Source organism: Chinchilla lanigera, unplaced genomic scaffold (assembly GCF_000276665.1).
Source record: "Chinchilla lanigera isolate Chin_1 unplaced genomic scaffold, ChiLan1.0 scaffold00083, whole genome shotgun sequence".
NCBI classification, from domain to species: Eukaryota; Metazoa; Chordata; class Mammalia; order Rodentia; family Chinchillidae; genus Chinchilla; species Chinchilla lanigera.
In genome coordinates, this window is record NW_004955484.1 from 2,791,973 (window position 1) to 2,807,300 (window position 15,328).

The 15,328-nt window shown below is 47.7% G+C and overlaps 1 protein-coding gene and 1 pseudogene across 1 annotated transcript in view; one reads left to right on the plus strand and one right to left on the minus strand.

Moving 5' to 3' along the window:
* Positions 1 to 808, minus strand: part of LOC102028970 — a 2,828-nt pseudogene extending 2,020 nt beyond the window's left edge.
* A 311-nt stretch (positions 809 to 1,119) lies between these two features.
* Mlkl (mixed lineage kinase domain-like) overlaps positions 1,120 to 15,328 on the plus strand; it is a gene marked incomplete in the record, with an annotated part of 26,390 nt that continues 12,181 nt past the window's right edge. The window contains 6 exon segments of the mRNA XM_013503862.1: positions 1,120 to 1,488; positions 5,021 to 5,479; positions 7,236 to 7,310; positions 9,038 to 9,221; positions 12,634 to 12,731; positions 14,774 to 14,909. Of these exon segments, the coding sequence (XP_013359316.1) occupies positions 5,023 to 5,479; positions 7,236 to 7,310; positions 9,038 to 9,221; positions 12,634 to 12,731; positions 14,774 to 14,909 (950 nt within the window).

The following is a 15,328-nucleotide window of genomic DNA, read 5'->3' on the forward strand; positions in this document are numbered from 1 at the left end:
CAGGCATGGTGGCACACGCCTGTAATCCCAGCACGCGGGAGACTGAGGCAGGAGGGTCCTTGGGAGTTCGAGACCAGCCTGGGCTACAAAGTGAGCTCAAGGCCAGCCTGAACTGCACAGAGAGACCTTGTCTCAAAAAGACAAAAAAAAAAAAAAAAAAAAGTGTGTTTATTTCCACATACTTCTGTTTTAGTTTTCCTTCTTTTATTGACTTCTGGTTTCATTCCATTATAATTGGAGAAGATATTTTATATAATGCCAATCTCTTTAGCTCAGTGTGTAAACCCTGGGTTCAATCTCCAGTAACACACACACACACACACACACACACACACACACACGCACACACAAACTCAATAGTTAAAAAAAAAATTTATACATATACATATATATATCTAATGGGCAAAGGACATGGCCAGACATTCACCAGTGAGGCCATACAGATGTCAAGTAGCACCAAAAAAAAAAAAAACATTCGACATCTTTAGGCACTGAGGAAATGCCAATTAAAATCATTTTGAGACACCACGAAGCATCTATTAGAATAGCTAAAATCAAAAATAGTGACAAGATGAAACACTGATCAGGATGTAGAGAAACTGGTCCCTTGGGCCTTGATGTGGGACTCCACCAACACAAGCTCCCAAAGCTCATGCACCCACCTGGCAGCCGCCGTGGGCATGGAGGGCGAAGGTGGCACCTGGACCCCATCCCTGGACCGCCGTCCTGGGCAGAAGGGAAGCGGCTTCTCAGCGGAGATGAACGAGTCACGTGCCAGGCCACCTGTTTCCAGCGGGCTGGACGGCATCCTGTTGCTGGGCGTTGATCCCCCTGCCCTTCCTACTCTGCCCTGAGCGTCTTCCTTTGATAAATCGCATGCACCCAAGACAAGAAGAATGCAGACGTGCAGTCATGGACAGCAATTTCAGGGGGAAAGAAAGAAAGAAAGAAAGAAAGAAAGAAAGAAAGAAAGAAAGAAAGAAAGAAAGAAAGGAAGAAAGGAAGAAAGGAAGAAAGGAAGAAAGGAAGAAAGGAAGAAAGGAAGAAAGGAAGAAAGGAAGAAAGGAAGAAAGGAAGAAAGAAAGAAAGAAAGAAAGAAAGAAAGAAAGAGAGAGAGAGAGACACCCCCGACAGCCTCCACACCTGTTTCCCAGCCCAGTCTTTCCAGACTCCACTCCTGTCCTTCTAGGGGAACAGGACAGGCTGAATCGAAAATGTCTGTATGGCTGTGTACCCCACTGCCTAATAAAACTTGACTGACGCACAGAGTTCTCAAGGGACATGAGAGAACGTGATTTATCCTTCCCCTGGGTTTACCCCACTTGCCCGCCCCACCTATTTTACCCAGCACCCCCAGGGTGCCATAAGCACCTCCCACTGGGCTTCCACTGTTCTCCACCTCCAGGCTGTCTCACTGATCGTGGACACCAGCGCTCCCTCGGACCTGCTCTCTGTCCAAAGCCCAGCGCGTGCACAAAGCCTGGCCAGGTGAGTGCCCCAGCACTGGCCCTCAGCGGAGTCTAGCAAGGCGGGGAGGCTGTGCAAAGGGCCGGGGGTGCATAACCGGAGAAAGAAGGAAGCCTGGGCACCGCTGGCCGGGAGGTTAGCAGCAGGAGCCTCGCTGCTGCCACCTTCCCTGCGGGGGTCCCAGGCTCAGGGCGGTGGCCTGGGGGAGGGGGGAGGGCACAGGGCAGGAACCAGCGTCCCACCGGCTGACTGGAGGGAAGCTACTTGCTGCTCGGGCGCATCTGTGGTGGACGCGGACTCACATCAGAGGAAAAGAAAGAACTGCCTGTGGCCAGCAGACACCTGCGACCTCCCGGGCCGGCAGAGAAGCTGGCGGAGCCGCGCGGGACCGGAGGGCGAGGGTGCGGGGCGGGGCCGGGCCGAACTGCAGGCTCCAGCGTTTTTCCTTTCGTTTCTCTTAGTTTCTTTTCCCGCCCTCTGACCGGGAAGCAGACGCGGCCCGGGAAGAAGCGCGTGGCCTCGCCTTCCCTTCCTCCTCCACCCAAGTCCTGCCCTCCCCGTTTTCCCTCCTCCCCCTCCTCCCCCTACCCCCCTTCTCCCCCTCTTCCCTTCCTCTCCTCCTCCCCCTCCTCCTCCTCCTCGCCCTCCTCCCTTCCTCTCCTCCTCCTTCCCAGCCCCTCTTCCTCTTCCTCCTTCTACTGCAGGGCGCTCCCTCGCTGAGCTACATCCCCAGCCCTTTTTATTTTTCAATACAGTCTGATCAGTCCATGCACATCACCAGGACAACCCGGGTTTGCTCACCTGGGCCACAACCAAGGTACACAATTTCCCCACCTGGTGCTTCTCTCAACTTTCTGGCTCCCAATAGCATTGAAACCCCCAACCTTCCTGGCCAGACTGGTATTTTCTTTTTAATTTTGCACAAAACTATTTCTTCCGTAGACTTTGAACAACCAACCAGCTGAGGTCATTATGGTCCACCTAATGCCGTTTAACACTAACCCTGATGTGTTTACCAAGAGCTCTGTATCACCTGGGATAGCTTTCAGTAGCAATTCATTACCACCGGTCCTAAAAAATAATAACAATAACTAGAGAATTAAAACCCAACAGCAAGTTGAATGATTAAAATCCCGTAAAAACTCAAATTTGGGATGGAGGCATCCTCAATAGCTGAGTTTGTCCTCAAAGCCCTCCGGCAGGGCTCAGGAGAGTCTGAGGCCTTCCAGGCCAGGGGCTGAGCTCAGGGGGACTCTTGGAAGACACTCACCCCATGCTCCATGGATTGCTGTAGGCTTCTGACTTAAAAACTGTTCCCCATGGAGGTTGTGTGAGTGGGTACAGACCCTACTGTGATTTCTTTTGAGGGATACAGGGTGGGCGAATGAGGAGTCAAGAAGTGGGAGGGCACTGAAGTCGCTGAGGTCCCAGAATTCCACAGGGTTGGGAGAGGAGTCACTAAGAACTGAGCACTCAGAATTCCGGCTCCTACTCGTTAGAGAAACTGGAACTGGGATTGCCTTCAAGGCCTATGTGGTGTTTTCTGCCTTTGTTCCATACTGGGTTTTGCAGGTATTTCTGCAGCATATCAGATGAGATGTATCTCTAAAAATCACGGGGGAATGGGCAGTGGATAGGGAGTAGGGTGCGGGTTGGGGAGCGTTAAAAAATGAATAAAACTCTCTCAGCTACAGAACCCAAAGACACCACATTTCTCCGCGTACACATCACTTCCCGGCAGTCCTTAGATGGCCGTTTCTGTGGGGACGCAGCCTTTGCCTCACTGTACCTCAGGCCTTAAGGGTCGCTGGTCTCCCTCAGCATCTGCTGAAGATGACGCAAACGCTGACTGAACAATCTTCTGGACTTGGAGTGGGAAAAGCTCCCACATTCAGGACATGGGTACTTCTCCCAGTCAGACTCCATTTTGTTTTTAGGGGCTGCCATGTCACCGGAGAAAGAGCCATTGACACGCTGCTTCTCTCCTGTCTTATATAAGTTATTTACACAGACCAACGTTGACCTTGACGAAGGAGATGCAGCTGTGCTGGAGTTCTATTGACACAGAACCCCCTTCCTCCCGGATCCCCTTCTCTTCACCGCCTTAACCAAAGTGCCGCCATTTTGTGCTTTCGGGTTTCCCTACACAAGGGTAATATCCAGTTGACAGACATGTTTTATTTGATTTATGAGGTATTGGACAGCATAGGCCTTTTGGTTTTGTTTGTTTGAGCACTGAGGATTGAACCCGGGGCCTTTGCACCGAGCTACATCCCAGCCCTTTCTGGTTTTTTACTGTGATACAGTCTCAGTAAGCTGCCCTGGCTGAGCTGGAACTTACAGTCCTCCTGCATCCACCTTACAAAAGGCTGGGGTTACAGGCACGCAGCCCCACACCCAGCTAGCATGGTTTTTAAAATACTTTTTGACTTGGCTGTAAGGTATAAAATTAAGAGATTTGACATAAAAAACTAGATTTTTATGGATTTTTATGGCTGCTCTTAGAAAAGTAAGAGGTTATCACCATTTGGGCCTTTATCCTCGCTAAGCATCTGGTGGCAACTTGCTGGGTCCCCTGCCTTCTTCAGGCAGCTTGAGACAATTTCTCTCATGATGAGATCAGGGTCAGTTGCCTTTACCACCGCATAGCATTTTTTCTACAGGACTCCAGAGAGTGTTTGTACTCTTGTTCCTAACAAAATTGGAGAAATGAAGCCTGGCATAGTGGTGCGCACCTGTAATCCCAGCACACTGGGAAGCTGAGGCAGAAGGGTCACAAGTTCAAGCCCAGCTTGGGCAACTTAGTGAGACCCTGTCTCAAAAAATAAAGGAAGGGCTGGAGATGTAGCTCAATGCAAAGGTTCTATGTTGAAGCCCCCAGTTCTGGGGGGAAATGGAAAGCTGGACTAGAAAGTTCCTGTTTCAAGGAAAGGGAGGACGCGTACGTATTTCTTTGTAGCAACTGGGATGATTCCTAGCTCAGCTCACTGCACTCGTTTGAGTTGCCTCCCTGGCTCTTAAAGGTAACCTCATACTCAGTAAGATATATTTATCAGGATAGGCTAACCTGATGTAACAAGTAGACCCCAGAAGATAATGGCTCATATGTAATAGAAACTTATTCTCAATCTCTTTACAGACCTGTAGATGTTCCAGGTCTGTGGGCAGCTCTCCTCCAAGGCCACATCATCCCGTGCATCCCATTGGCAGAGGGAGACAAGAATACTATATAGAGGACAGAAACTTGCCTTAGCCCAAAATAGCACAGGTCACATCCAGTCACAGCCCATTGGTGGGAATTAGTCACATGATCACATGGTGCCTCAAGGAAGGCTGGGAGTTGTGATTCTACCTGGACCCACAAGCCCCAGATCCAACTCTGTTATAGAAGGGCTGAACTGATTTTGGTGGGCAGCAAACCTTCCCCACCTTAAATGAAAATGCTGGGAGACCTCCCGATATTAAAGTCACAGGTACCCCCAAGTCTCCCTTAGCCAAATCACAAATATGCCTGAGATTGAAGACTTCAACAAATTCCATCCACTTCTTCCAGGTATGGATTATTTGGGGAAGATCTTCTCCATAGTCCAGAAAATGCGGGAGCAGTGCAAAAAGATGAAATACTGCCAGAATCAAAGCCTGCGTCTGCAGGAACGCGTGAGTGGGCTCCACCAGGCTCTGCAGTCACTTGGGGACAAAGGGATGAAGTATCTGTCCCCTGAGATAACTGCTGCCCTGAATGATTTCGAAAATGCCCTGAAGAAGGCTATGGATGAGTTGGAAAACTACAACACTCAGTCCAATATCAGGAAGTTTGCAGTGGCAGATGGCGACAAGATACTCTTCAAGGAAGTCAACCAGAAGCTGGAAGACGTCTGGGAGCTGTTAATGCTGCAGCTTCAGATTGCTCAGTACAGTGCAAGCACCAGCCGAGGAGAATCCTGGGCACAGGAAGATCAGAGTGATGCAGACAAAGACAGACAACTTCAGGCTTTGCAAAGCCTGAGCAGGGGTGAGTTAGGGGTTTTCTTTGGGGGGGGGTGCAATGTAAGGGGATGTTTTAGTCTTTTAGTCTCACTTTGATTTCCCCAGAGGAGCAGGAAAGATGAAGAAGTTTGAGTAACTGGGGTGTTTTGTTTTGTTTTGTTTTGTTCTGGGCTCTTTTTTATTGTGTATTTGTTTTGTTTGTCTTTTTGAGACAGGGTTTCCGCTCTGTAGTTCAGGCTGGCCTGGAACTCGCTCTGTAGCCCAGGCTGGCTTGGAACTAACGATGATCTTCTTGCCTCAGCCTGAGTGCTGGCATTACAGATGTGCAACATGTGGCTCAAAAATCCTAACACCTCTGAGGCCAGATATGGTGGTGAAAGGGCTGGAAAGCCAATGTGGAGGAGCTCGCTCTCCCCTTCCCTCTTTCTGGGACTGGAGGTTGAATCCAGGGCTTTTACCCTAAGCTGCATCCCAAATCTTTTTCACTTTTTTGAGACAGGTTCTTGCTAAGTCACCATAAGTCACCAACTTGCCCAGGCTGGACTGAAACTTGTGATCCTCCTGCCTTAGCACTCTAGAATACTGGGATTACTGCTGTGTACCACCAGGCCTGGCACCCATTCTCTCTTTGATGTATTACTGTGAATTCTAGAAATTTGCTCCTTCCGGGTTTAGCTTCTTCAAGACTCTCAGTTAAGATGTAAATTGTCCAGGAAGACGAAGTAAGTAACCTACTACTAGGCAAACTAAACTGAGTACAGTGTATCCAGCACTATTCTAAATGTTAAGGATACAGCACAGAGCAAAATAGAAAGCTCTCCTCTCGTGGAATGTAAAATTTGCTAATAGCTGACCAAATTGTTTTATCTGCAGACAATGAAAACCTTAAAGTAGGGTGATGAGAGGCCATGTGACCATGGTACAGAAAGAGTAGTCTGGTGATAGGGTGACATCTGAATGGGTTTCCTGAATGAGGAGAGGGAGCTGGCATACATAGATGAGGAGGAAGAGCTGTGTGGGCAAAGGAAACATCCAAATGCAAAGGCCCTGAGGTGGCAAAACACATGTCAGGTAGAAATAAATATGGCATGTGTAAGGAAGAGCCAGAAGGCCAGGCAGCTTTGATGTAGCAGGCAAGGAAGAGAGAGTGGAACCAGATTAAAGCGAGAAGCAACCTGGGTGTGGTGGTGATGCATGCCCATAACCCCAGCACTCTAGGACGCTAAGGCAGGAGAATGGCAAGTTCAAACCCAGCCTGAGCAACTTGTCTGCTTAGTGAGACCCTCAAAATTAAAAAAATAAATAAATAAAAGGGCTAAGGATATAGCTCAGTACAAAGGCCCTGGATTCAACCCCTCATTCCAAAACAAAACAAAACAAACAAACAAACCAAGCTGGGCGTAATTCCAGCACTTGGGAGGCTGAGGCAGGAGGATCGTTGAGAGTTCAAGACCCTAGCCTGGGCTACAACGTGAGCTCAAGGCCAGCCTGAGCTGCGTATGGAGACCCTGTCTCAAAAAGACAAAACAAACAAACAAAACCGAAGCAGCCAGGTTGCACCTTAAACAGAATCAATGACGTGCTTCCGCTGGGCCATGACACACATTTTTCTCTTTGTTTCTTGTCCAGAGCCATTCACACAGCACTGCTTTGAGGCTCTGACAGTGACTGTGACAGTAAAAACTGGTGTCGTGGTTTTCGTTAGCATTTCTGTTTTACCTACTATGTGATCTTAATTATCACTTCTATTTTTTTGAGTACTCGTCCTTTTTTTCCTGCAGATAATAAAACAATGGACGCTACACTGAGACGATTAGAAAAGTACATGGAAGACATCAAGGACACCTTGAAGGAGTGTAAGTTGCCAAGGGCCTCACTGCAACCCACAGCTCAAGAAGCACAAGTGGCCTCCTATGCAGCAGCTCGGGGGCTCCTAACCCTGCCCTACCCCACTTTCTGGAAACAGGTTTGGGGTGTGCTCATAGCAGGCCCAGGCGTCTGTCCACAGAGCAGCATTTACAGGAGCTTCTTCCTGTAATCCCAGCACTTGGGAGCCTGAAGCAGGATGGTCGTGAGTTCGAGGCCAGCCTGAGCTACATATCGAGACCCTATCTCAAAAAACAAAACAATAAATAAAGGAGCTTCTTGTCCAACAAAAGGTCAAAAGTGCTAGAATTGGCTGGGGATATAGCCCAATGGCACAAGCGCCTGCCTGGCAAGTGCAAGGTCCTGAGTTCGATTCCCAGTACCAAAAAAAAAAAAAAAAGTGCTAGAATCTTCCCCTATGAATAGCCTCATGTGAGGCAGCTTCCGGTTACCATAACAAATAGCAGAGATGATTGACTTAGAACGCGAGAGGTTTTTTGGCTCGTGGTTTTGGAAGTTTCGCTCCGTGATCAGTTGGCTCCGCTGTTGTGACAACCGTGCTGAAACAGCACGTTGTGGTCGGCAAGGGGAACAAAGGAAAATGGCTCAGCTGAGGCGCAGGAAGTAAAGAGCAGAGGAACGCCCTAGGTCTCACAATCCCTTGGGGCATGACCTCCGGGACCTTAAGGCCTCCTGCTATGCCCCGCCTCTTAAAGGGCCCACCACCTCCCAGAGAGCACTGCAGAGCTGGCCTGTAACACATGGGCCTTCAGAGGACATTCCCGATCGGAACTGCAGCAGCATTAAAGCTTCAACTCATTTGCTGAGTGTCCAAGAAGAAATTCAAATCAAATTTAAAGTGCTGTGCATTCAATGAAGATGTGGGACTCTGCTCATATTGTAGGAAGGTGGGCACCAGCGTGCTAAGAGGTGGAGAATTCCGGGAGCTCGGGGCTGGGGTACCAGAGGGGAGAGGAAGGAGAAAGTGAACCCAGCCAGCTGAAGGGCAGTTACTGAGCTTGCTGTGAAGTGACAGGATGTCAGGTCCCCCTGCGCAGAGCTGTGTGGCGGTAGGAAGAGAAGCTTCGAGGTGAGAAAGATACAAATTAAGGCTGGTTGGGCATGGAGGAGTCTTGCCTGTAATCTCAGCTGTCTGGGAGGCTGAGGCAGGAGGATCAGTGCAAGTTCAAGGCCAGCCTGAACTATGCAGCGAGACCCTGTCTCAAAAAGAAGCTAGGTTTGAAAGACAGGCAGGAGTCAGGGAGGAGGGCAGGGAAGGGCTAACTCTCCAGCTCTTTCTCTGTGGGCCATTTAGAAGCAAAGGACCTTCTACCTTGGGGTGACTCCGTTTGGAAGTGCCCTCCCTCCCCAGGGCCACCTCTGGCTCATGGCGTACCTTCCTGCTCATGTCCTGAGGATACCACTTGGCCTAGACATCTTCCTCAGCTCTCTGACACATTTTCTTTTTTTTTGTTTTTTTCTGGTACCAGGAATCGAACTCACGACCTGGCACTTGCCAGGCAGGCACTTGTACCGCTGCGCTACATCCCCAGCCCTCTCTGACACATTTTCGTGGGAAGGATTCTGGTTTGTTTTGGTGTTTTCGAGTTTTTTTGCCATGCTGGGCATTTAACCTGGGGCCTCAGGCACACTCAGCCAGAGCTCTGCCATGTAACTCACTGAGTCTTTATTTTCTTCTGTCCCTGGCTGCGATCAGACCTGCCAAGACCTGTGCAGAAGACAGCCCAGGAGCAAATCAAGGAGATTAAGGAGGAAGAGCTATCAGGATCCCCGTGGACCCTGCTGAAGAAGAGTGAATTCAGCGAACTTTATAAGGGAGAGTATCACAGGTCTCCAGTGGCCATAAAAGTATTCAGTAAAGCCCAGGTCAAAAGCACTGGGTAAGCATTTTGTATGATTGGCATTGTAGCAATATTTACTCTTTGGGACTCCCCAAGGAAGCAGATGTATCGTCTCCATTTTTAGATGGGGAAACCAGGCCCCAAAGGGTTACATGACTTGTCTTCTACTATTAATAAGCAGAGGTTGGCTTAAACAACTTTCTACCTCGATTCTAGAGCTTCCCTGTTCTATTTATGGATTTATTAACTTTTAAAATATGTTCCCTTCCAGTCCTGTTTCTCAATTCCCCAGCCCCTCCATGGACAGTAGTTCTAGTGCTTTATCTTTATGTGTTTTAGGGTTTTTGTTTTGTTTTTCTGTATTTTTCAGACAAGGTCTCCCTGTGCAGTTCAGGCTGGCCTTGAGCTCACTATGTATCCCAGGCTTATCTCGAACTCGCAAGGATCCTCCTGTCTCAGCCTCCCGAGTGCTGGGATTACAGGCATGCACCACCATGCCCGGCTCCTGTATCTGTTTTCTATGTGTTTGTTTGTTTGTTTGTTTGTTTGTTTGTTTGAAACAGGGTATTACTATGTAATTCAAGCCGCCCTGGTATTCACTGTGTAGCCCAGGGTGGCTTCAAACTCCTGGCAGTCTCCAGAGTGCTGGGATGACAAGTGTGCACCACCATACCTGGCCTGAAATTGTTTTCTGAATTTACTGTTCAGATGGAAATACAATTGACTATTATAGGCTTTGGACCTGTGTTGATTCTCTGACAGACTTTGTTTTGTTTTGTTTTGTTTTGTTTTGTTTTTCTCCGGTACCAGGAACCAAACTCACGACCTTGCGCTTGCCAGGCAGGCGCTTTTGCCGCTGAGCTAAATCCCCAGCCCCTCTCTGACAGACTTTGGACAAGGGCCTGCTCTCTCTTTTAAATTAATGTATGTCTGCCATACATAACTACATTTGTCTTGCAGAATTGGTACATATACATTTCACATCTTAGTCACTTGTATTTTCTCTTCCTCTCCCTGCCTTCCCATCTCCCTGTCCTTATAGTCCCTTCCCTTCTTCATGAAATCCACCTGCCTGTTTCCCTATCATCTATCTTTTATTTTGCTCTTTAAATTATCTCTATTTTGGGTTTCCCATATAAAAGAAACTATGCTATATGTAACCTTCTGTTATTTCACCTCATTTATGGTCTCAAGATGCCCCCATTTTCCTATAGATGACTCAAGTTTATCACACAATGGCTGGGTAGTACCCTACTATGTATAGTGTACCACATATTCTTTATCCATTCATTTGCTGATGGATATAGAAATCTCTTCCAAGATTTAGCTATTATGAGTGGTGCTGCTATAAACATGGGTGTGCATTTATCGCTGTAATATGATGTCTTTAACTCTTTCAAGAAGATACCTAGAAGGGGAATAACTGAGTCAAATGGAATTTTGGGTATTTTTGGTTTTTTGTTTTTTTTTTTTTTGGTTTTTCTCCGGTACCAGGAACCAAACTCATGACCTTGCACTTGCCAGGCAGGCGCTTTTGCCGCTGAGCTAAATCCCCAGCCCCTGGAATTTTGTTTTTTGAGGAATCTCCATATAAACTTCTACAGTGGTTACACTAGTTTACATTCCCACCAACAATGTAGAAGGGCACCTTTTCCCCACAACTTCACCAGCAGGGGTTTTTTTTGTTTTGTTTGTGTTTTTGAGACTGGGTTTCACTATTCAGTTCAGGCTGGCCTTGAACTCACTTTGTAGCCCAGGCTGGCCTTGAACTTGCAGCAGTCCTCCTGCCTCAGCCTCCTGAGGTGCTGGGATTACATGTGTGTGCCACCACGCCTGGCTTTTTTTTTGAGTTCTTGATGATAGCCATTCTTTCTGGGGTAGACTAGTGTCTGAATGTTGTTTTAATTTGCATTTCTCTAATGGCCGGCAATGCTGAACATTTTTAAAATGTATTTGTTGGCCATTTGTGATTCTTATTCTGAGAATTGTCTATTCATTTCAACTGCCCATTTTTTGATTGGGTCTTTTATTTGGGAGGTTTCTAATCTTGTTGAGTTCTTTATATATTCTAGATACTAGTCCTCTGTCTGATGAGCAGCTAGCAAAAATTTTTCCCATCCTGTAGTTTGTCTCTTAACTCTATTGGTTCTTTTCTTTGCTGTGGAAAAGCTTTCTTATTTGAGATGATCCCATTTGTTGATGCTCAGTGCTAGTTCTTGTGCCATTGGGGTTCTGTCCACAAAGTCTTTACCTATGCCTGAGTCTTCAAGAGTTTTACCTATTTTATCTTCTAGCAGGTTCAGGGTTTCTAATTTTATATCTAAGTCTTTGATCCATTTTGATTTTATTTTAGTCCAGTGTGAGAGATACAGTTCTAGATTCATTTCTCCGCATGTGGATAACCAGTGCTCCCAGCACCATCTGCCTTTCCTCTACTGTGTGTTTTTGGACCTTTTCTCAAAGATCAGATAGCTGAGCCCTTTCTCTTTGAGTATCACACTCAGTGTGACTGAGACAATTGAGCTGGTGGTTCCAGTGAGTCTGTTCAGTAATTTACCTGCAAACATTCCTGAAGGCCATGGTCTCAGAAGACTTTGTTTATGTAATTTTTCTTAATCATTTGGGAGTCTGAGGCAGTGGAATCGCTATGAGTTTGAGGCCAGCCTCTGCTACATAGTGGGTTCAGAGTTCAAGGCCAACTTGAACTATATAGCAAGACCCTGCCTCAAAAAAAAAAAAATCAAAGATTATAATAATAAAAGTTTCTCTTAAGAAATAATACCACTAGACACAGTGGCCCAAACCTTTAATCATAGCACTCAGGAGGCTGAGGCAGGACGATCACTATTAGTTCAAGGCCAGCATAGGCTACATAGTGAGTTTAAGGCCAGCCTGATCCACACAGTGAGACCCTGTCTCAATAAAACAAAACAAAACCTGAATTTCTTTGTTTTTGCCAATCAAAGACACACCCCTGGATCTATCAGACCATACACCAAACCACACCGTAACAAAAACATGATTGGGGGGTTTGCCTACTATAAAGGCTTATAGGTCATAAAATACAGTTTTAGCCAGGCATGGTGGCACATGCCTCTGATCCCAGCACTTGGGAAGCCAAGGCAGGAGGATCGAGAGTTCAAGGCTGGCCTGTGCTATCTAGCACCAGCCTGTCTCAAAAAACAAAATAAATCAACAAATTCATGCAATTTTATCAGACTGTGTAAAATACCAAAAAGAGATTAGCAGGCCACACTAGTCTTCACAGACACTTGGGGACTAACTCTGTTGCATGCTCTGCTGAGGAGCCCCATCTGATGCCACCACAGACCAGTTCACGCGTCACACCAGGGAGGTGGCTGGCACCTCACCCCCCCCATGCGCACTGCTTACCCTTCCTCAGGGACTCCTGTTTCTGAGCGAAACTCTTCCCCTACTCTTCCCCTCCTAGAATAGTGAGAGAGCATTTCCGCAAGGAGATCAGCGACATGCGGACGTTTGATTCCCCCAGTATCCTGCGTATATTTGGGATTTGCATTATGGAAAGAGGTAAGGGGGCTTCTGGGGTTGGTCAAGCTTGGAATGGCCTGGATTGCTTCAGTGTTTTTTTCGGGGGATGTACTGGGTCAGGACCTTATACTTCTACGCAGGCGCTGTGCCACTGAGCTAAATCCCCAGTCCCTTACCTCCCGTGTTTTAATGTGTTGTATTTTTTAGGGACAGCTAAAAGGGCATGATCTGCATTGTGTAGATCTGTTTCTCTTTGTTTTCTTTTGCTTTGCTTTGTTTTGTTTTTGAGACAGCATCTTGCTATGTAGTTGAGGCTGATCTCGAACTCACTATATAACCCAGGCTGGACTCAGATTGACAGCAATCCTCCTGCCTCAGCCTCTCAAGTGCTGGGATTACAGGTGTTCGGGACCATGCTCAGCATGCACTGCGGTTATTATCAGAGTGAAAAAAATTTTTATCTCAGTATACAAGTTCCAGTCTTTCAGGAAAGCAGGGCTTTGGACCAAGGGTTAGTGGGCACAAATGTAGCCATGTCTCCTTCTGCCAGTCCCGTGGGACCCCAGGCGTGGTTGTTACTATGCTGGCCTGGATGATGGGCACATTTGTTGCTGTAAAATAATATAAAGTTGCCTGACCCAAACAGGGAATCCACCCTGATCATCTAAAAAATCGATTGCCTGCCCTTTTATCAGGAACTTCATGGATTGGTTCTTTATCTTCCTTTATTTATTACTTCTATTTGTTTTTTTGAGATGGAGTTTCATGATGTAGCCCAGGCTGCTCTCAAACTGGCAATCCTCAGCCTCCTGAGTGCTGGAGTCACAGTCATGTGCCACCATGCCCAGCTTTATTTTTTGATGTGGCTGGGTTTTCTCTCCGACTTAGTCACTTTTCTCATTGCTGAGACAAAATACCCAACACCCAAAGCAAAAGGAGGAAAGGTTTATTTGACTCACAGGTTGTAGAGGGTTCAGTCCATAACCAGCTGGCTCCAAGGCAGGGTGGCGCAGCAGAGGGGCATCGCAAAGGAGAAACAGTCCATGGCGCCCACAACATAGCAAAAGCAACAAAGGGACCTTATCAGAATCGTTCTGCCCCTTTTATCTTCTCCAGGCTACTCAGCAGGGGTAGCACTCACACCCTTAATCCTAGCGCCCTTGATCCTAGCGTTGCACCATGAATCCATTCCAGTGTCACGCACTCTAGATCCAGCCACCTCTGAAACAGCCCCACCTATGACTGCATGAGCCTTCGGGAGACATCCAGACGCAGTCATAATGCCCTCATAGCATGGCCTCTCCTGCTGTCCATGTTTGGCTGCTGTTGCCTAGAGAGAGGATAGAAAAGTTCTTGTGTTATCCCCTCTGGAACTTTCTCTGCAGCCCTGGCCAATCTGACTTTACAGCATAGGATCCCAGTCTAGAGGAAACTTATTCTCCCGGGTGACCGCGGAGGTAGCCAACTCACCTTGGTGTGTTGGTTCTTGTGTCTCAAGACTGTACCCTGAGAACGTGGCCCCTGTCTGAGCTTCCCTCCCAGAATTCCTTCCACACGTGTGCACTAAATTCTTGTAAGCATCCTGCAAACAAATCACACATTTCCAGCCTTTTTGAGGCTTACAGCCGAGAGGAAGACATGATTCAGATAAATACTCCAACACGGGTACAATCTTGCCGTGCCAGGCTGGTTGCAGTGGCGCCTACTATAATCCCAGCATTCGGAAGGCTGAGGCGGGAAGAGAGGCCAGTCTGGGCTACATAGTGAGGTCCAGGCCAGCCTCAAAATCAGAAAATAAAACAAGGGGCTGGGGATTTAGCTTAGCGGCACAACACCTGCCTGGCAAGCGCAAGGTTGTGAGTTCGATTTCTGGTACCGGAAGAAAAAACGAAACAAAACAAAAAACATAAATAAATACCACAAAGAAGAGATGGGAATTCCGGATGTGTTGGACCAGCTCAAGGCGGCCAGGGAGTAGCACCTGTGTGAGGTGGGAGTGGAGGATGGGCAGCAGTGATACACCACCGAGTCCACACCCACGGGTGGCAGGAGCTCGAGTGGGGCTGCTTCCTCTCCAGCAGGAAGTGCGCCTCGATTCTGCCTGGTCTCGGAGTACTGCGAGCGCGGAAGCCTGAGAGACGTGCTGGATGAAGACAAGAACCTTAGGCTGGGTGTGCGCTGGCTCCTGGCCCAGGGAGCAGCCACGGGCTTGTACAGGTACCGGTGGAGCTGGGCTCTGGGAGCGGGGACAGTCTGCCCGCGCAGGCTGCAGAGGAGAATACCGAGAGGAGAGGCGGAAGCCCCAGGGGTCTCCCCTGCACCCACCATGTCAGTGTTTAATTGGATTACAGCGCCCTGACAGCAGAACAGGAGGCTTCACCCCATGACCACGGCTCGCAGAATTGCAGATTGAATTTTTTAAAAATCAATTTTATTGGTACATTTCAGATATATGTAATGATCACACTCATCATAGAGAATTTGTGTCTGTACGTGATATAACTTGATTCTTTTTTTCCCCATTCCCCTACCCTCCCTTCAACCCCTCCTCCTCTCCCCATTTACAAAAGCTTTGTTTGCATGTTTTCCTGCTTTTCTCATTTTTTTACTTTTCCCTTCTTTCCTATCCCTTCCCC